The sequence below is a fragment of the Prunus persica genome, chromosome G7 (genome assembly GCF_000346465.2).
Source record: "Prunus persica cultivar Lovell chromosome G7, Prunus_persica_NCBIv2, whole genome shotgun sequence".
Lineage (NCBI taxonomy): Eukaryota > Viridiplantae > Streptophyta > Magnoliopsida > Rosales > Rosaceae > Prunus > Prunus persica.
The window spans coordinates 14,977,414-14,998,822 of NC_034015.1; the positions used below are offsets into that span (position 1 = coordinate 14,977,414).

Sequence of the window (21,409 nt, forward strand, 5' to 3'; positions counted from 1 at the left end):
GTGGCATTTACCACCATTCAGCTGAGGACCACAGGCCACACCCTGCAGTCTCCTCCTCCACTCATCTCATCTGACACAATACAAACCCCATCAACTTTTTTTTATAACCTACCACAAGTTCAAAGCAAGGGCGGAGTTGAGAATTTTTTGATGAGTAGGTTAGTTAAAATTTTTAGTTAAAATAAAGTATATATTAAATTATATAAATCACGTTAAAAGTATATATTTAATTATATATTTAATAATAATTAAAAGTGTACTTATTGAAGTTGTGCCCTGTAATCCTTGAGAGAGTTGAAATATTTTATTATTGTATCTGAATCAATAGTGTTAGCAAATTTGTTTTTAAATGTAGACAATCATAGAATCTGCTAGAAACTCATTCTCCATCTTGTTACTAAGAGCTGTTTTAACAAGTTTCATAGCTGAAAAAGCTCTTTCAGTAGTTGCCGTAGAAACAAGGAGAGTTAGTACAAGACGGATCAATCTATCAATCAAATAATATCTTTGTGACCTTTTTGTTTCAACTAATCCCTGACATAATTCAGAGAGATTAGACACATTTTTAAGTACAAGATGATGAGGTACATATGTTTCGTAAAGTTTCAGCTCGCATATCAAAATATGTAACTCTTACGGAGTGAAATCTTGAGGATAAAATCTCTTTGCAAGGATGCAAATTTTATCAATGTTAAATGATTTAAAAGAATTACTAGGGTCCAAAGCTGAACTAAGAATAAGAAGTTCCATTTCCCATTCACTGAACTTACTATTCAACTCAGCCAATTGAAAATCTATTGCATCATTGATGTAAGATCCCACATCAACTAACGGAGAGGGGGTGATGTGCCTTATATGTGCACACCCGCATCCATCTAGCACGAGGCCTTTTGGGAGCTCACTGGCTTCGGAGTTGTAGGAACTCCGAAGTTAAGCGAGTTGGGGGCTAGAGCAATCCCAGGATGGGTGACCCACTGGGAAGTTACTCGTGAGCTCCTAAAAACAAAACCGTGAGGGCCAGAGAGGGGGGGCCCAAAGCGGACAATATCGTGCTACGGCGGAGCCGATCCCGGAATGTGACAATTGAATATGTCAAAGTGGTAGTGATGCTCAACTATAATATTGTCATTTTGTTGACAAGAACGTCTTGTTTCGACTTCATATTGAGCATTCATATGAGGCATATCAATGTCATGTTTCTTGCAAAATAAATCTATTTTCCCAATAAAAGTTTTCTAGCTAGTTAATCTCAACTTCTGAAGGACACTTTTTGTTGTACCGACTAAATTCATAGCATTCACGATGTCTTAGACTTATGTTGTAGTTCTCGACAAAGGATATATGTGAGTCCCATAATTTCTTTCAATAAATGCAAGATGAATACAAATTTGAATTGCCTAATCGCATTGTAGGTACTAGTAGCTTCCCCACGTAAGGAGCCTGTGGATCCATCTTTCTTTGTATTCTCAAGAACTGTACAAACTGCATCATTAAACAAATCACAAACAAAATCATAATAAGAACTCCACCAAGTAGCTCTAGGTCAATGCAAGGTACCAATTTGATTAGCTCCTCTACCAGTCTCTCGTTCACCAGCAGCCAACAACTCTATAATATTCATTGATTGAGCAACTTGTAACTCACTATGACGTTTTGGAGAAGCAGTAATGACATTGACAATTGAATTCAAGAATGAAAAGAATAACGAGTTTTTCGCAGCTATGGTCCTTCAATTATACCCGTAATTGCATTTGGGTCACTGAACTCAATTATTAGTTGCAGAGGTCACTCAACTGTGTGTTTCGTTGCACCGTTTGTCCCTATCGTCAAGTCTCTCTAACGGAAGGGACTAATTGTGCAGCACAACACCTAATTGAGTGACCTCTATAACCATTTTTTAGACTTAAGTGACCAAAATGTAACTCCGAGTAGCGTTGAGGGATCATTGCTACAAATATTCCTAACTGAAAAGTCACATTTGCCCATCAATAATTGGATAGATCTTGCCACGTCATCATTTTAAACGGAAAAAACTAACGAACTTGATGGAAGGACTACTGGTGCAACGAAACACATAGTTGAATGACCTCTGCAACTAATAATTGAGTTTAGTGACCCAAATGCAATTACGGGTATAGTTGAGGGACCATAGCTGCGATAAACCCAAAGAATAACCGAATTGCAGCCACTTCTTTTGATGCTGAAACTAATGCTAATTGTACTTGATGCGCAAAACAGTGTACATAATATGCATATGGGCAATCACTAAGAAATAATGCTTGTAGCCCATTCCATGTACCCCGCATATTACTAGGACCATCATATCCTTGACCTTTCATCTTATCAATACATAATTCATAAAAATCAAGTACTTTCTTGATTTCTTTTTGAAGTGACCTTCAACCCACAAAATGTCAAAAAAAGGTTCTCGTAAAAAACCGTCATTATCAACAAATCTTAAAACAATAGTCATTTGCTCTCTATTTGATGTATCTTGTGATTCATCAACAAGGATACAAAAAGCAGCATGCCCAACTTCTTCACGAATTTTTTTTCTCACGTTGTTAGCAAGAATATTTAAAACCCTCTTTTGAATAATAGGTGAGGTATATTTGGCATTTCTTGGTGCATTCTCTAAAAAAACTCCAACCACCTCATCATTAAACTTTGCTATATGCTTTACCATTTCAATAAAATGTCCACGGTTTTTAGAATCCAAAGATTCATTATGCCCCTGAAAGCACATGTCTAATACGTAAGCTACCAAACACACTCTATTGTTGTCTTGAGCCGCAACCAGTTTTTCAAAAATTTCTTTCTGTGATTGTCGATTAATAACTTTGTCGACATGTTGAGATGGGTTCATCAAATCCTCCATACATCTTTCACAAGTATTATGCGATGAAGATGAACCTCCCATGTATGTCAAAAATAAACAATTATTTCCATCATTAACTCTTTTTCAATTACTAAACCCCTCAATAGTTAGTGCAGGATGACCACTACCAAAAAGAAAGCATGGAAACAATAGAATTTATCTTCTGAAGAGGAATATTCTAACATGAAAATTGGAAGAACCAAGAATATTGAAATCGATGATACTGCGATCCAAATCAAGACCTCAGATATTCTGAAAGTTTTGGTTAGTAAGGTCCAACTTTGATATAAGCACGTTGAACCTCATCACGTTGATTAATATGGTATTCAGATATTTGAATACGTTTCTCAGAGTCTTGTTCCAAAGAAGTAACATCAAACTCATTAGGTTCAACTACGGGAGATGTATGATGAGGTGGCTCAGTTGATGGTGAAGCCTTGTCATTGTCTAATTTATCACCATTATTTTTTTTTTCTTGAAGAATGAATGAATACTTTTTACTTTTTTACTTGCTTGATTTTGATGTGACATTATAATCTAATTACACATATCAACAACATAACAATTTACTTTATAAAGACTAAATGAATAAAAATAATTAGTTTTCACATATATATTAATTGTAAACACAAGAACAATGAAGGCAATTGAGTGATTAAATGGAAGAATTATGGCTAAGAACTTTACCTTTATTGTGCGTTTGAACGATCGAATATACTTTGGTAGCACCAAATATAAACGTTGCAGATATCTTTTGGGGACTACTAGTCCAAGTATTACATATATCAAATTTTTGTTTTCAAGACTGACTAGGATAATTATTGCATAGTAGGTCAAACTAGGTTAGGATACTTCATCATGTCAAACTATGAATCCTTAATTAAACGGGAAACTGCCAAGGCATATATTGAAAGAAGAAAAAAAGGAAAAAAAAGAAAAAGAAAGCAGCCACCCATATTTCCAAAAGGGCCCGGCGAGGAAGTAGCGCTCAAAGTGAGAAAGTTTCTGTGATGGGCTATACGTCTATTCTTTAACTAATAATAAAAAAAAGCTTACTTGGGCTACAGCCCACTGCAGCCCTGAAGGTAGCTCAACCCTTAGTTCAAAGGGCTTGGCTTGCCATAGTTTTCACTTTTTCACCCTCTTTTTCAACAATTTTTCACCCTCGGGAGTCTCTTTCTTTTTCATCTGAAAAAATAAAAGTGAAATTGCATTGCAAAAGTCATATAAATTATTTTTTGGTTGAAACACTGGTGGTGGCGTGATATAGTTTGTATACTTGTTATTATAGGTGGACAACATAACTATTTTGTTATAGATGGTTAAGCACATATTTTGAGGTGGCTCTTCTATGAGCTCAGCCTATGTATTGATCATTTTTTTTAATAGTAAATTTGGCTTTCCCTTTTCAGACTCATATTGCCTTACCTGCAACCTATTTCTTTATTTTTTTACAAATAAAACTCAATGACTAGAATTCAACTCAGCAAATTACCTAATCAAGCTTGAATTTTGATTTATTGTAATTTTCAGATTCCAAAATTACCCCTATTTACAATTCAACATATTTTATGGGGCTTTTAAATTGTTCCCAAGTTATTGTGATTTTTTTTCCTCCACCATATTGTATGCAAGTCAACCACCATTTGGAGAATGCTAACAACCTTCTCTTTAACATTCTCCTTTGGACCCCTTCTCTTCTTGACATGTGTAACTTTCTTTACGCTTCAAACAATGTCATTAATGCATCACACAAGCTAAGTTTTGTCTTCCAAATTTATCCTTATTAAATATATTGACTTTTTTACAAGGGTAGTTTTTTTAAAAACTTTCTTACCACCTTGTTAAAAAATAATTATAAAAAAAAAGTTAGTTTAGAGAAGAAAAAAAAAATGTCACCTTTTCTTACCACCTTTTTACTCTAAAGGTTAGTTTTATTTTATTTTTTATATTTTAAATGTTAATTTTTTTCCTAGAGAAAACAGACGTTCTTAATAAAACTAGTTTATTTATTTTTTATATAACAACTAGTTTTGTAAACAAATGTTTTTTAATTAACTATTGTGAAAATTACTATGAATATGTTGTTTCCAATAAAATATTCTATCACTTTCTATTTTAAAATTTTATTTTTTATTTTCATGGATATTGGTATTATTGATATTTATCTTTTATTAGTATGCTTTTTTTCTGTTGTTGCTTATCTTAACATTTAAATACTAGAAAAATAATAACTACAACATATCTTTTCATCAAATGACTATAAATTTGTTATCATGGAAGTGACATCATTTTTGTTGTGGGAAAAAAAAAAACCATTGTCTTTGAAATAAAAACGGCAGTTTTTCTTATTTAATTTTTTTAATAAGGTGGTAACAAAGTTGTAAAAAATATATATAATATATTTAATAAGGATAAAATTTAAAAAACAAAAATTAGCTTGTAGAATGCATTAATGACATTATTTTTAATGTAAGGAATTGATTTTAGCTTGTGGGATGCACTCGTATACTTTACCAAAACACAAGTCAAGTCAACGACAACGCATCCTAGAAATTCATTTCGATCAAAGTTCCTGTCCATTTCAAGGCAATAAAGTTCACTTCATCCTCCCCGCGTAGAGAGATGAACCCCTCGTACAATGTGTTGGTGACAATAATAAATCCATTTTTTTGGTGCCAGATGAATTTTTTACCGTGGGATGGGTGGCTTTCTGTGTTATAATGATGTGTCAAAATGTGTGGCTTTCTGTGTGCCTCTTATCCTCTATATTGTATATATAACTTAGGTCTACCCCTCCGTTTCTGCAAGAGAAAACAAAGAAATAAGAGCAAAAAAACATGGGAGGCATCAGGATCATCTCGACAAATACAGTAAAAGCAGCGAGTCATAATACTCGAGCAATTGAGTTAACTCCATGGGACCTCCAGCTCCTTCTTGTTGATCCCATCCAAAAAGGCCTCCTCTTTCACAAACCCAAAAACTTTTCACAAAATATCCAACATCTCAAAGCCTCCCTTTCACGAACACTTGACTTCTTTCCACCACTTGCCGGCCGCCTCGCCACCATTGAACACGACGAAGACAACGCTTTGTCCTTCTTCATCAATTGTAACAACGCAGGGGTTCTGTTTGTCCATGCCAAAGCTGATGGCGTCACTCTCTCTGACGTCAAAGACTCTCTCTATGTTCCTCGAGATCTTGTCAACCATTTCTTTCCTCTAAACGGACTTAAAAATTTCCAAGGAACTTCCAAGCCCTTACTTGCAGTTCAAGTAACCGAGCTTGCGGATGGCATCTTCATAGGCTGCACCATCAACCACACAGTTGTTGACGGGACGTCATTTTGGCATTTCTTTAATTCTTGGTCCGAAATTTCTCGCGGTTCTTCTGATCATGTCTCAAAATCCCCTGTTCTTCAACGTTGGTTTCCGGATGAAATCAATCGTCCCATTCGAATTCCCTTCTCGAAACTTGAGGATCAAGTCTCCGGTAAATTCATCGACAATATCCCAACACCGAATAATCTAAAAGAAAGAGTCTTTTGCTTCTCAAAGGAAAAAGTTGCTCAGTTGAAAGCAAAAGCCAGTGCTGAGATTGAGATTGAAAACACCAATACAAAAATCTCTTCCCTGCAAGCAGTTTTAGCTCATCTTTGGCGGTCCATAGTACGTGGCAGCAAATATTCTAGTGACGAAGAAACTAGTTACCGGTTGCTGATAGGTGCTAGACCAAGAATGAAGCCGCCATTGCCACAACAATACTTTGGCAATGCAGTTCAGGCCGGGACAGTGACCATGAAAGCTGGGGAGGTTCTGGAACGTGGGCTTGGTTTTGTGGCATGGGAAATGAACAAGATGGTGGCTTTGCACACAGAAGAGAAACTGAGAAGCTTCTTGGAGTGTTGGGTGCAAGAGCCCAAGTTGCTTACAGAAGACAACATGGCTGCTAATGCTTTAGTCACAAGCAGCTCACCGAGGTTCAATGTGTATGGCAATGACTTTGGCTGGGGAAGGCCGGTTGGGGTGAGAAGCGGTGCTGGGAATAAGTCACATGGGAAGATTACAGTGTTTGCTGGGGTTGAAGAAGGCAGTATTGATATTGAAGTTTGTCTTTTGGCTGAGACCTTGGAGGCCATGGGAAATGATTCAGAATTCATGGATGTGGTCACACTCACAGTGTAGCTCTAGATGCGTTGCTAATGCAACTTTTTTAAATAAAAAATATTGAAATATTGAAATATGCTCAATCAAATTATCATTATCTTTGGCGCTGTCTAATTCGTATTTGCGTAATCATTTCTTCACAGTATTCACTACAGAAAACTGCATTTCTATAGTGGATTAGTACTGACACTATACATCCATTGTAATCCATCCATGCACCTTGAATATTGTGATACAAACACCTTCACGATTGAGAATGAGGTAAACTAGTCATGTCAATTCTATACCCAACCCCGTGGATATGTGAGTTATAGTAGTTGGTTATAACGGTGTGCCCGCCTCCTCCACTCGAATTTGAACCCTTTCCTGATTAAACTCGTGGATGTGAGTTATACTAGTTAGATCAGTGTGCCAGCCTTCATCCCTCGAATTTGAACCCCTTTCTGATTAGAGAGTCGTTTAAAATTCGAAACAAACTGTAACGTTGATTGTCACAAAAGGACACTGAAGATGATAACGTGAACTAATGGTGCCAAATTTTGGATAAGACGGTAATGGTCTGCATTAGTTTTTCTTATGACAATGAGGTTCTTCGTACCAGATAAGCAAAACTTGGACATCCCTACATTCATTTCACATGCAATATTCTAGGAAAATATTGAAAGATGTGTTAAAAGGAAATAAGATTGGAAAAACTTTCTCTTACATTTATTCTCCAAGTAAATATAGAGTTACATTGTGTTTACAATAAAGAAATAAGTTACACCAGAATAAGTCAATTGCGCAAACTTAACTATGAAATAAATCATAATCTTAATAAGGAGGAATGGCTCATGTCAACAAGATGAATAAAATTATGAGTTCTGTTAAACGAACCTTAAAATTAATTGAGTACACCCTATGATCTAAGTACACCCTAATATTATAATCAAAATATAAAATTAACTAAGTACACCCTATTTAGCCACCAAAAATACTCATATACATCCTAATACACTTTATCACACAACACCCAAATACCATTCGAGAATTGGCTGCTGAACACTATCAGACCACCAAACCCACGTTGCTGCCGAATACACTATATATTTTTCATCTTTTTCATCTTCGTCTTTGTTGTGAGTGAATATTGGGATAACATATTCCTTTCCCATTTTGTTGGTTTTGAGCATTTATAACCATATCCATGTGGAGGCATACTGACCATATTGATCCAAAGTTGAAAACGAAATGACTGGGACGTGTTTCAAAATGATAAGTAACATGAGAAAACAGCCGTGTGGATAGTGTCTTAAGAAAATGGGATTTGGTAATGGACGCATACTAGTGCTCTCTATTTTTCCGCAGTTAATATTCCAATTGGTTTCTTTGACATTTTCCCTGTCTTTTTTATCATTAATTTTGCCACTTTTCTCGTTACCATATTCAACCAATTAGTAAGCATGGTGGGTGGCAGCTTCTGGAGACCAATGCTAGTTAAGGAGTCGTTCCTTCTAATAAATTTGATGTGGAAAAGGTATAAAAGAATAGCTCTTTAGCGTTAACGGTGTTTAGCCCAGTGAAAAATAATTTTAATTTGCAGGCTAGTAGTCTCAGGTTCAAACTTCCATGAGATTTTGGTAGTTATATGTGAAAAACCCCCTCCATTTGTAGTTTAGACTATTTAGGGCTGGTTTTCGAATGGAACATATCGAAATCAAGGCATTTCAATTTCAATTCAAAAAATTTTAGAGTGAAAATTCTTTTCCAATTCCTTTCTAAATTTTTTTGGAATTTCAACATTCATTCCGATTAGGAAAAATCATAATTTTCGTAAAATTTCGAAATAAACATATTTCAGAAATTTTTTTGGAAATTTTCAAAAATAGTTGAAAATTTTAAACATGTCCAATGATATGAAAGGTTAAAATTGGCTCAAAATGGAAAATCATACATAAAGCTCGAAAACTATTATATGTTGTTATCCATTATGAAATTACTCAACATTGTCTATTTGATCATTAAGTCATATTTAGTTCAACGTGCAATTAGTCATTATGTGTAGTTTAAACTTAAAGTCCCAATATATTTCGAAATTCGGAAGTTTCAAAATCATGATATACATTCCAATTCCAATTCCTAACCTTTTTTTTTTTTTGGTTGTGGAATTTTCAGATTTTGTAACTTTCTGATGTTGGAATTGATTTCGCCAAAATTGAAAAATTTTAGATCGGAAGCGGAATTTCCAATCCAACTTACACCCCTAAGACTATCACCTTGTATTAACAAAAAAAATAGTTCTTTAGCTAGAAAAAACGGTACAATACAGCGTGTGAAAGCACTCTTATAGAAGGAATTGGCATGTCACGGGCCTATATTCCTCTTATCTCTCCTTATGTGATTCATTACATTATGAGAGGCAATAGAACATATATATCTGTTCCATATAGAGGTGGGCGTGGTCCGGTTCGGTTTTCACCTTACACCTGAATCGAAACTAGTAATATTCAATTGGTACTGTTCAATCTAGTTTTGGTGAAAAATATTTATGAAATCAATCAGTTCGGTTTAAACCAATTATGGTGCAATTTCTGGTTTTTCTGGTTTTGGACCCGATTTTTTATTTATATTTTTCAAATTAATTTTTTTTACAAATTCCAATTGAAAATTTATTTTTTGGGCTCAAATATTCACAAATGACCGAATTTCATGCAAAGAGAGATGATTGGGCCTAGAAAAGAGAGGTACTTTGAATGTGGCTTAGAGGAAATATTAGTTATGAGATTAGAAATTTAGCATTGGACTTAAATAATTTAAAAAAAATTAAAAGATACACAGCCGGTCCAGTTTTGTAAGGTGTGAAACTGGTATAGGAACCAATTTGAACCAGTCCAATCCAATTCAGCACTGGTTTGTTGAATTTTTAGTCAACACAATTTTTTTCTAGTTTTTTTCCATCCAATGTGGTTTGGTGTTCCGATTTTCCGGTTTCGATGCCCACCACTAGTTCCATGCAAGTTTTTATGTGTTAGCTAGATGGCTCAGCCCTTTCTAATGTGAGTAGTTGACCAATTCTTGTCTGATAAGCAATTAAGCATTTTCCTAATTGAAGTGACATATACAAATTAGTTTCCTCCACGTATTTGCTTCTCTCATGTAGCTTAAAAACCAAACCTTGGAATTAATCATTTGTGTTCTCTGAAACTATTTGTATTTTATACTTTATCTAGCACTCATAGCTAGCGATGAGATGAAGGTAGTTCACAAAAAGAAAGAAAGAGAGAGAACCCCAGCAATTAATATTATTACAAACGTTATTATAACTTGAGGAAGGGGCAGAGAAGACATAACAAACTACATAATATGCCATGTCTAGCCAGACTGCTAGCCGTAACAATCAACATTGGCAGCTTGATTTTCAATCTGTTCCAAGGCGAAAACAAAATGGTTGGGCACGTAATGGCAATGCCTTTAGAAAATGGGATTTGTCAATGACCACATACTCTTTCTTTCTTTCTGCATCCAAATATTTTGTTTGACGTGTTTCTCTGTCTTTCTTATCATTTTGGTTTTGTCCAGCTGAAGGAACTAAATCAGTGGCTTTGGAGATGGAATTTTAGGACGACAAGGGTAGCTGCCGTCGTCACGAAAAAGAGTGAATTGATGTTTGAGACCACGTGGTCTTTGGATGATGGAAATGTTTATGCTATCCTTTCTTGTTTCATTTTAAAAGAAATTTTCCGCTATTTAGACTGTCATTAATCATATTTGGCTAATCAGAATGGCAGGGCACGTGTCTTCCCTGAGCTTAAGGCGGCCTGCAGCCAGTTCAATCCTTCTTTATATTGAAAAAGGAAATATATATATATATATATATATATATATATAATATAGGAATTGGTGGATTTTGAAGCAACTTGAAGCTGTTGAGAAGTTTGATGAAAAAATTGCACGTGGAATGAATGTAGAGACGTACAAGTGTTGCTTATCTGGTACGAAGTATTTAAACGACTCTCTAATCAGGAAGGGATTCAAATTTAAGTGGAGGACGCGGGCACACCGTTACAGTCAACTAGTATAATTCATATGATTACAGTTACGGGATTGGGTATAAAATTATTTGTAGGATGACTAAAAATGCCTAGAAGGAAGTGAATAGGCTAATTCGAGATTATTAACAACAAATAAAAATAGACTTTCGAAGAAGGATTGATATGGCTTATCAATCCTGAAATGTGCAGAGCTTAAAGTAAAGGAACATGCAGATGTTTATTTTACGTGGTTAATTTTCATCTCTGGGGAAAATCCACGGGACTCCTTAGTCCAAAACAAATCCTCTATAGAATGAAGATTATAAGAAGTACTCACACACTTATCCTAGACGCAATCTAAATAAAGTTTATAGACTTCTTCGTAACTCAACTTCTGTCACGGGATGATCTTCGACACTCCTTATGTTGAACTGGTCGCGATTGCTTCAAGCTCACCGGAGGATAAACGCCACAACTGTCTTGGTGCCCTCAACTGTATGAGTCATCGACATGCGTATGAATGCAATATGAATGATGGAAGGATTTGATAAATCACCAAATAAACAAAGAACACTTGATTACTTATCAGAAAAATATGCACAACAACTTTTGATTAAAAAATCAATATGCTCAAAAAACAGTATGTCAAAAACTATGTTTTTCAAAAGAGAGGCATACTTCTTTTATGCAAAACTCATTCTCCCTAGTCATATGGTAACACAAGATTCCATAACGCTCTTCAATTATGACTCTCAAGTTTAATCCAATATGGGCTCAAGTCAAAGACGTCAAAATAGGAGACCAAATACTATTCAATTATGAATATTAGCTTTGATTCAATATGGACTTTAAGTGATGACACCAAACAACCACTTTTTTGTGGAGAAATAATATCTCTTAAAACAAGTTAATTAGGAGATGAGCACCGTGCACGTCATTATAGGAAACACTAATATTTTAACTTAAATCACAATAGCATGGAAAATAACTTCAACTAGGAATCTTATTGTGAATGCATGATTATGTCATGATTTACCTAAAATCAAGTTTCTCATATCGATTAAGTCATGCTTCGAAAATTCGGGATTGAATGTGTTACGCCAAAACTTCCAGTAAACATTATTCACACACTACTTCGCAACCTATGCTAGAGTCTAGAAAATGCCAATACAATTTTCATACTAATAGGGTAGAATTGACATGAGTGACTCACATGCAAGGGCAAAACTAAGAATTTTTTAAAGGGTGTGCTAGCTAAAGTTATTAGCTTAAAATTTAATGATTATTTTTTTTGGTACTTACAATTTCTATAGTGTTTATAGAAATAAAAGTAAACATTAAATCATATAAACCAAGCTGTTCATAGCTCCATAGACTAATTTTCAATAAGCTTTAACATAAACCAAATAGGGTTTAATACCATAGTGGCTTTGTACTTGTTTATGTTCCTCGTATCAATAAAATACTATCACTCTTTATCAAAAATAATAAACAAATACATATTAAATGCAACTGAAAAACACATATGATCAGAATGAAAATATGTTCAATAACATAACTGAAAGTGAACCTATTTTAATGTGTATTTTTATTGCTTCCCTCCAACTGAATTATTTATTATTATTATTTTTTAAAAGGGACTTTTTTGGGCTTTAATAAGTTAATATATACTGGGCTAATTGGCGGACTCATGAATTTTTTTGCAGATGTGCAATTTTGAAAGGCTAAAAGTCTTTGTGGATTGAACATCTAAGGCTTTTTACCTAGATTGACCTTACGTTCCTTCATGCATTCATATCATACATGAAAAATTATTTTATGTAAAAATATTGACCAAGTATGAAAAATAATTTTTCGGAATAATAATTTTCTCAAGATATTTTTTGGTGGCTTTTATTTCTTACACATCAAATCAGAAAACTTGATTTTATAGGATTTTAGTATGAAGTATATATTGACTTAATGAGCCATCATTTTTAGCCTAAATTGTATTTTGCACTAGAACTAATTTTTCATATTTTAATTTGATGAGAATTTAATTTTTTAGTATTTTTATTTAAATCCAAATGGGTACTTGCTCATATGACTAGTTTACCTCGTTCTCAATCCTGATGGATTATAATGGATGTACTAATTCTCTATAGAAATGGCATTTTCTGTAGTGAATACTGTGATAACTTGATTGAATTGATTACACAAAGAACAAATTAGATAGCGCAGAAGATAATGATAACATGATTGAATTGATTACACAAATACATATTTAAATAATTTTTATTTAAAAAAGTTGTATTAGCAATGCATCTAGAGCTACACTGTGTCCACATCCATGAATTCTGAATCATTTCCCATGGCCTCCAAGGTCTCAGCCAAAAGACAAGCTTCAATATCAATACTGCCTTCTTCAACCCCAGCAAACACTGTAATCTTCCCATGTGACTTATTCCCAACACCGTTTCTCACCCCAACTGGCCTTTCCCAACCAAAGTCATTGCCATTCACGTTGAACCTCGGCGAGCTGCTTGTGACTAAAGCATTAGCAGCCATATTGTCTTCTGTAAGCAACTTGGGCTCTTGCACCCAACACTCCAAGAAGCTTCTCAGTTTTTCTTCTGTTTGCAAAGCCACCATGTTGTTCATTTCCCAAGCCATAAAACCAAGCCCACGTTCCAGAACCTCCCCAGCTTTCATGGTCTCTGTCCTTGACTATAATTGCAAGAGAAAGAAAATAAAAATCAAGCAGCTAGACTGGCCGTGAACTCTGCGTCGTGTGCCAAAGCTTGTAGTGTCTGAGGCAAAAGGCAAGCTTCAAAATCAATACTTCCATCTTCAGCCCCAGGAAACACAGTCAACTTCCCATCAAATTTGTTCCCAACGCCACTTCGAACAGCCAGAGGCCGTCCCCAACCAAAGTCGTTGCCAAACACATTGAACCGCGGTGAGCTTCCTGTCAACAACGAGTTGCTTGCCAAGCCATCAAGCTTTGGCACTTTAGGATCTTTTATCCAACCCTCCAACAGCTTCCTTACATCTTGTTCTGTTTGTGAAGAAATCGTCTTGTTCATTTCCCAAGCCGCCCAGCCTAGTCCGCGCTCAAGCAACTCGCCTACTGTGGATGTTACTATGCCAAATAGAACAGCATTTCCAAGGTATTCGTCTGGCAATGGTGGCTGCAATCTCTGCCTCATGCCTACTAACACTTTGTACTGGGTCTCTTGATCAGTTTCGAGATGCTGGTTGCGGGTCACGGACACCCAAAGATGAGCCAAGAGTGCTTGAAGGGATGAGATCCTGGTAGTGCCCATTTCGGCATTGGCTTTCGCTTTGAGCTGTGCAATTTTTTGCTTGGAAAAATGGAACACTCTTTGTTGAAGAAGGGGTGCTGAAAACCTAATTTTCGGGATTTTGTTTTGAAAGATTGGAAGGCGAACCGGGAGATCAATCATGCCGTTGAGAAAATCGCGGCCAAAAGCAGGAGGAGGTTGCAAAATTTTGCCACAATTAGTACTAACACGTCGAGAGATTTCAGACCAAGTGTTGAAGAAATGCCAGAATGATGACCCATCAACAACAGAGTGGTTCATTGTGCAACCTATGAAAATGCCATCAACCAACTCAGTTATTTGCACTGCAAGCAGGGGTTTGGATCCACTGCCTTCGTAGTTCAAAAACCCATTCATCAGAAAGAACGAGTGAACAATGTCATCAGGAACCAAAACAGAGTCAAGGATATCGGCCACCGTGACACCATCGGCAACTGCATGGACAAACTCAGCTCCGGCGCCATTGCAGTCGACGGAGAAAGAAGTGGTGTTGTCGTCCTCATTTTCGGTAATTGCAAGACGGCCAGCAAGGGGATAGAAGATGTCTAAGGTGAGGGAGAGGGAGCGTTTTAGGTGTTCAGTCAAGCTCGTGATGGGGTCTTGCTCATAGGTACTGGATTCTGGTTTGTGGAAGAGAAGGCCCTTTTGGATGTGATCTAATAGGATGACCTGTAGATCCCATGGAGTTAACTCAATCCTCTGAGCAAGTTCATTGTGGAATGTGGGTTGAACAATGGTCGTGGAGATGAAGCGAATGTATCCCATCTAAGATTATTTCTTTAAATTTTAACTGGACAGGCTTAACTATTGATTCTTGGCTTGGCTGCATGTAAACTTATATATTTATTTGAACCTATTAGAATGTTATATTGTATTTTCAGATTTACTCTAACTTCACTGTAAAGGAAGAGGAAGAGGAAGAGAAATACAAATTGACTACCATCATGAATATAACCAAAAACAAGGAAGTATGCTGAAGGTAAGGAAGATATTTGGAAATGCAAAAGTTATTTTGGAATGACGAATTAGATATTTAAGTATTATAATAATTGTTGATTTCATTCCTTTGGTTATACAAAGGAAGAGCAACGAGGAGTGAAAGGTGTGCTACGATAGGAGAATTTAGAGAAAGCAACGTATCACCACATCAATTAGTGATACTTTCATTTAAAATTTATCATGTGTCATTTTTAAAAACAATTAAAACTTTAGTTAACAACTGGACATAAAACCCAATTATAACCCTTTGAAATAAAATTTAAAAAAATAAAATATCATATATAAATAAATAACCGCCCACAGTGATATATCCAGTAATTTTTCAGAAAAGTGACAATATTTAAAAAGATAAAAGCTCATAAAAAATTTAGACTACCAAATGCCCTTAAATTTTATAAATACTATGGTCATTCATTATTTATCAAAATTCATTTAAATTATTAATTAATCTAACATAAATTAATATGCATTAATCTAATAAAAATGCATATCAAATTATCAATTAAACAAATAAATTAAAATGCATACCTTGAGTTGTATGCCGTGCAACATCCTCAAGTTTACTACTGATATGAAGAGCTAAATCAGAAACAAATAATAATAAAATATATTATAAAAAAAGAAAAGAAAAAAGCTTAAACAAAAAAAATATATATATATATATATACATAAGAAGAAATTTTTTTTAAAGACAAATTGAAAAAAAGTGATGATATATTGCAAAAGGCCAAAAAAGAGTACAGAAAAAAGCATGTGGCTAAGCGGGCCACATGGCCAAGCAAACATAACAAAAGAAAGCAGGAGGAGACAACAAAGCAACTCAAAAAGCCAAGGGATTCTTTTTTGACATATTTAGTCATATACCCATTTTTAACACTAAAATTATAAATAAATCCTACTCCGTTGAATTTCTATAAACAAACCCAAAAAAACCCAAAAAATGATGGCTGACCCTGTTAAATTTAATTTTGATTATTAAATTTCTTTGATGCCCTATTAAGTGTTTTGGGATTTTTTATGAGGTTTTGGGATTGTGTTTGTTTTAAGAAATCAATGGTAGTTTTGTAATTTAAAAGAAGTTATAAGCCTTTTTATTATGTTGTAAATGAGTTTTGGGTGTGTTTCTAAAGTTCATTTCATATAGGTTTTTTTATAATTTGAACTCCTATATTGGGTATAATAGTAAAAAAAAATTTAATTTTTTATCCTCTAACTGCTTTGCTTTCAAACTGTGGGAAGATGCTTAGGCATTTTGAGAGTTGGAATATCCATCATATTTTCCAAGAGAAGAATGGTTTGGCGGATTACCTTGCCAAATGGAGCCATAATCTAGACTTGGATATTCAGTTTTTTGTTTCAGCTCCTATCTGGGCTAGCTCTGCGTTAGCTGTTGATTTGTTGGGGGTCACTCGTGGGCGTTTGATTTGCATTGGTTAGGTGTTCTGTTTTTTTGGGGTTTGGCCCCCCATTTTATCCACAAAATAAAAAAATTAAGAACTTGCAAAGACTACGTTACGTTAGCACCCCAATCTAAAGCAATAAGGCTTAGAATAGGGTCTTTAAATGCTGAGGACTTAGATGCCCAAAGCGATGCCCAAAACCTGACTCGGTCCCATAGCTGACCAATCTCATCCCCTTTTGAGGTTTTCAAAAATTATTCTATTTCTCTCTTCCCAATGACTCAAAAAATGGCCATCAAAGCACAATAGCCCAAGACTGTGCCCTTCTTTTTCCTCCAAAGAACTTCATATCTGACCCCAAGAGCTCACTTGCCCCAATCTGTGCCAACCTCCAGACACAATCTTGCCCACAGAGAGGAGGCCATTGGGCATGACAGGAAGAGAAGAAATAAAATTGAAGGGAAAAAAAAAAGATTTGGGACTGGGATTGGGTCTTTAATTAATTTATATTGTTGGGATTGTGATTGTGTATTCACCTCTGCACTGCAGCAAGCAAGAGAAGAGCGTTGTTCAAGTTTTAGGATTTGAGCTTCAATGAATTTATATTGTTGTTGATATCTTGCAAGAGGACTCCTTCCCAACTGCACCGCGGTTTTTTATTTTATTTTTTCCCTAGACCAAAACGACCTCGTTTTGGCTAGGAGTTTTTAAATAAGAGGAATAGGCGCTGCGCCTATGCGCAGCAGCGCATCAAACTCAAAATAGAAGCCGCTACGGCATTTCCACAAACACTTGGTGGGCATCTCCATGGCAGACCAGAGGTTCAAATTTTACCAACTCCAAGATGTTTTTCTGCAAGACAAATGCAGCTGCATCTCCTTGCATCTATGTAAGATCACCACTACAGTGAATTGGTGGCATCAATTATTAAATCGTGTAATGTAATCACATTGGAATGCGGTTCGGATCTCGTATCTCCTGCAAAAGGACTAAGCATTAATAAAGAAGCACAAATAAAGATAAACTAAAATAAACATGAAAATCTGAGTCAATTCTTCCATGTGCATGGATAAAGAGGTTTATTTTATATTATAATACAAGCAATAATTTAAATTATAAGGAGAGATTAATTAATTCCATTAGAATTAGGTTGATCATCCAAATAAAGTATTATTAATTAATCCCACTAGGACTAGGCTGATCGACAAATAAATAAAAAGAACTAAACCTCACACCCTACGTGAAAATTATGCACGTCCTCATACTTAATTAAAGCAAGCTAAGGTAGTTTTATATTCTTTTTTGGACCTTCTTCCTTTTCCTCATAACATGTGTCACTTCTCATACACTTAAAATAATGACATTAATAAATCAAACAAACCACCTTTTATTTTCCAAGTTTACACTTATTAAATGTATTGTCCTTCAATTTATCCAATTTTTCAATTTTTCTTACAACTCTCTTACCATGTCACATTCCGGGATCGGCTCTGCCATAGCACGATATTGTCTGGATCGGCTCAGCCATAGCACGATATTGTCTGGATCGACTCCGCCATAGCACGATATTGTCCGCTTTGGACCCTCCTATCTGCCATCACGGTTTTCTTTCTGAGAACTCACGAGCAATTTCCTAGTAGGTCACCTATTATGAGATTGCTTTACATGTATATCCTTTTCTGATAAGTCTACCTTTAGAATTTTCTTCGTCATTTAATATGAAAATTACATAAAGAAAGAGTGGAAATTTCATACATTATTTCATTGATTAATCTGTCTTCCTCTAGAATTTTCTTCGTCATTTAATATGAAAATTACATAAAGAAAGAATGGAAATTCTATACATTATTTCATTGACTAATCTGTATTCCTTTTTGTTTGTTCCCCCAATACACGATAGGAACTTATACACATCAATAAGTTCATACATAATATAAAATTGACATACCAGTTAAGAAAATGCAGTGTGCATGTGAAGAAGTGAGAAATGTAAAAAGGGGATGCTAGAAAATTGACAGATCACCACCAACCCCACCAATCCTTTTTTAAGGGTAAAATGGTAACATGATATTGTGCCTATATAAATTTAGAGTCTAAATTTAAATCGCTCGACCAAAAGTTTCAATAATCGAGTCCTGCTTTGCGCAAGAGTAAAAAATGGGAAACGTTCGCTTCATCTCCACCACTACAGTTCAACCCACAACCCACAACGATGAGTTCACTCGTAGAATTGAGTTAACTCCATGGGATCTACAACTCCTCCTGGTAGATCAAGTCCAAAAAGGCCTTCTTTTCCACAAACCTTTTTCCACTTATGAGAATGAAGACCTAAAGAACGGTTTGGTCGAACACCTAAAGTCCTCTCTCTCCCTCACATTGGATATCTTCTATCCCCTTGCTGGCCGTCTTGCCATCACTGAACATGAAGACGACAACAGCTCCTCTTTCTCCGTCGACTGCAATGGGGCCGGAGCAGGGTTTGTCCATGCAGTTGCCGACGGTGTCACGGTGGCCGATATCCTCGACCCAGTTCTGGTCCCTGATGACATTGTCTACAGCCTCTTTACCATGACCGGGGTTTTGAACTACGAAAGCGTGTCGAATCCCTTGCTCGCAGTGCAAGTAACTGAGCTGGTTGATGGCATTTTCATAGGCTGCACAATGAACCACTGCGTTGTTGATGGGTCAATATTCTGGCGTTTCTTCAATACTTGGTCTGAAATCTCTCGAGATCACGGTTTTGGTAAGATTTCTCAACCTCCTCTCATTTTCGGCCGCGAGTTTTTTGATGGCATCATCGATCTCCCAGTTCGTATTCCCTTCTTCCACAATCAGATCCCTGACAAATTTCTACCACCGGGGCCCCTTCAACAAAGAATGTTTCATTTTCCAAAAGAAAAAATTGCACAACTCAAAGCCAAAGCCAATGCCGAGATGGGCACCACCAAAATCTCATCCCTTCAAGCACTCTTGGCTCATCTCTGGGTCTGCATAACCCGCAACAGACGTCTCAGCCCTGATCAGGAGACCAAATACCTCTTATTGGTAGGCCTGAGGCAAAGATTTCAGCCATTACCTGAAGAATACCTTGGAAATGCGGTTCTATTCGGCACGGTGACGTCCACTGTAGGTGATTTGCTCAAGCAGGGACTAGGCTGGGCGGCTCTGGAGATGAACAAAATGATCGCTTCCAAGACAGAACAAGAAGTTCGAAAGCATTTGGAGGAATGGGTAAAGAGTCCCAAACTGAGCAAAATGGGTACCTTGTCAGTCAACTCATTGGCCACTGGAAGCTCACCACGGTTCAATGTGTTTGGCAATGACTTTGGCTGGGGAAGGCCTCTGGCTGTAAGAAGTGGTGCTGGGAACAAGTTTGACGGGAAGTTGACGGTGTTTCCTGGGGCTGAAGATGGAAGCATTGATTTTGAAGCTTGCCTTTCGTCTCAAACACTGCAAGCTTTGGCACAGGACGCTGAGTTTATGGACAGTGTGGCTTAGAGAGAAAATTAGGGACTCCAATAACCTATTAAGTGAATTAATAATAAAGTTTCCATGTCTTTGACTGATTTGTTGGTTTCTAATTGTGCTCATGTTTTATCTGCTAGTCCATTCAAAGCCCCGGTAGTTTAGATTAGTTCTCTTGTTTTATTAAATAGTTTGTGTTAAAAAGTAATTATGATTAAGAAAAGCCAGTGTTTGCAACAGGGAATTCAAATAACACTTCGGTAGTCCGTCGGAGAAAATTCCAATGACACTACGATTGTCGGTTGGTGAGAAAACCCTCACTTTCAAAAGAAGAAAAAGCTAGTGCCCCACATCAGGGGTGGTCTTAAGGGTGTATAAGTGGTGCCATTGTACAGGGTCTTTAATTTTTTAGAGGCTCCAATTTTTTTTTATGTGTATAATATATATATAGAGTGTTGCTATTTTCACCAACCTGTCATATTTTTCCACCCACCTTATTTTAAAAAATTTAAAGACAAATGTATCCCTATGTAAAATGACTTCTAAAACTCTAAAAATAAAACAAATTTTAAAAAGAAAATACATTTTTTCTTTTACTCTCCATATTCTTTCCATCTTCCTGACCTCAACAAATTCAGCGAGCATTGATCTACCTATCTCAATCCTTTGAAAAGTTTTTTAAAAAAAAATTCAAATCAAATTCTCAACTCCACCTTTAATATTGTGTCAGGGTTGGTAGGTGTTGATAATAGAGGCTAAATTGTCCTTTAATTTTATTCCATTTTAAAGATTTTTTAGTTTGATTAACCCACATACGGGTTCTTATTCCATATAACATCACTTCAATTAAAAATCCATTGTAGTCTTGTTGGTTGTATGTTGTTGTGGTGGTGCTGTCGCGGTCGTAAAGCCACTAGTACTGCTAAGGGCTTGATGAGAATATTAATATGGTAGGGTAAGGTCGTGATGTTGAAAACACATGAAGAAAATGAAGATTTTTTTTTTTTTGGGTTAAAATTTTTATGTTTTTAACTTGGAGTTGATGGTGCTTGGTCGAATTAATAATTAAAGGGTATTTTAGGAATAATGGTGGGTGGAAAAGTAGGATTTTAATTTTTCAAATTTACATAGTGGGTGAGAAAATAGGATAGGTGGGTAGAAATAGTAG

General features: G+C 35.9%; 3 protein-coding genes across 3 annotated transcripts; 2 read left to right on the top strand and 1 right to left on the bottom strand.

Moving 5' to 3' along the window:
• On the top strand, positions 5,637 to 7,152 carry LOC18771719 (uncharacterized acetyltransferase At3g50280). Its single transcript, XM_007204289.2, has one exon. The coding sequence runs from the start codon at positions 5,719 to 5,721 to the stop codon at positions 7,060 to 7,062; it is 1,344 nt and encodes a 447-aa protein (XP_007204351.1). The 5' UTR covers positions 5,637 to 5,718; the 3' UTR covers positions 7,063 to 7,152.
• On the bottom strand, positions 13,279 to 15,252 carry LOC18771367 (uncharacterized acetyltransferase At3g50280). The gene is made up of 2 exons (XM_007203361.2): positions 14,172 to 15,252; positions 13,279 to 13,746 (listed from the first exon to the last, which is right to left on the bottom strand). The coding sequence occupies exons 1-2, from the start codon at positions 15,140 to 15,142 to the stop codon at positions 13,365 to 13,367; spliced, it is 1,353 nt and encodes a 450-aa protein (XP_007203423.2). The 5' UTR covers positions 15,143 to 15,252; the 3' UTR covers positions 13,279 to 13,364.
• On the top strand, positions 18,625 to 20,530 carry LOC18771359 (uncharacterized acetyltransferase At3g50280). Its single transcript, XM_007203213.2, has one exon. It carries the CDS (start codon positions 18,934 to 18,936, stop codon positions 20,272 to 20,274), a length of 1,341 nt encoding a protein of 446 aa, XP_007203275.1. The 5' UTR covers positions 18,625 to 18,933; the 3' UTR covers positions 20,275 to 20,530.

What these genes read in the sequence shown, in the direction of transcription:
- LOC18771719 (XM_007204289.2), top strand. Translation starts at nt 5,719, where the DNA reads ATGGGAGGCATCAGGATCATCTCGACAAATACAGTAAAAGCAGCGAGT.
- LOC18771367 (XM_007203361.2), bottom strand. Translation starts at nt 15,142, where the DNA reads ATGGGATACATTCGCTTCATCTCCACGACCATTGTTCAACCCACATTC. An exon ending in GTTCTATTTGGCATAGTAAC is followed by an intron (nt 13,747 to 14,171) that starts ATCCACAGTAGG and finishes AAGGACAGAGAC; the next exon opens with CATGAAAGCTGGGGAGGTTC.
- LOC18771359 (XM_007203213.2), top strand. Translation starts at nt 18,934, where the DNA reads ATGGGAAACGTTCGCTTCATCTCCACCACTACAGTTCAACCCACAACC.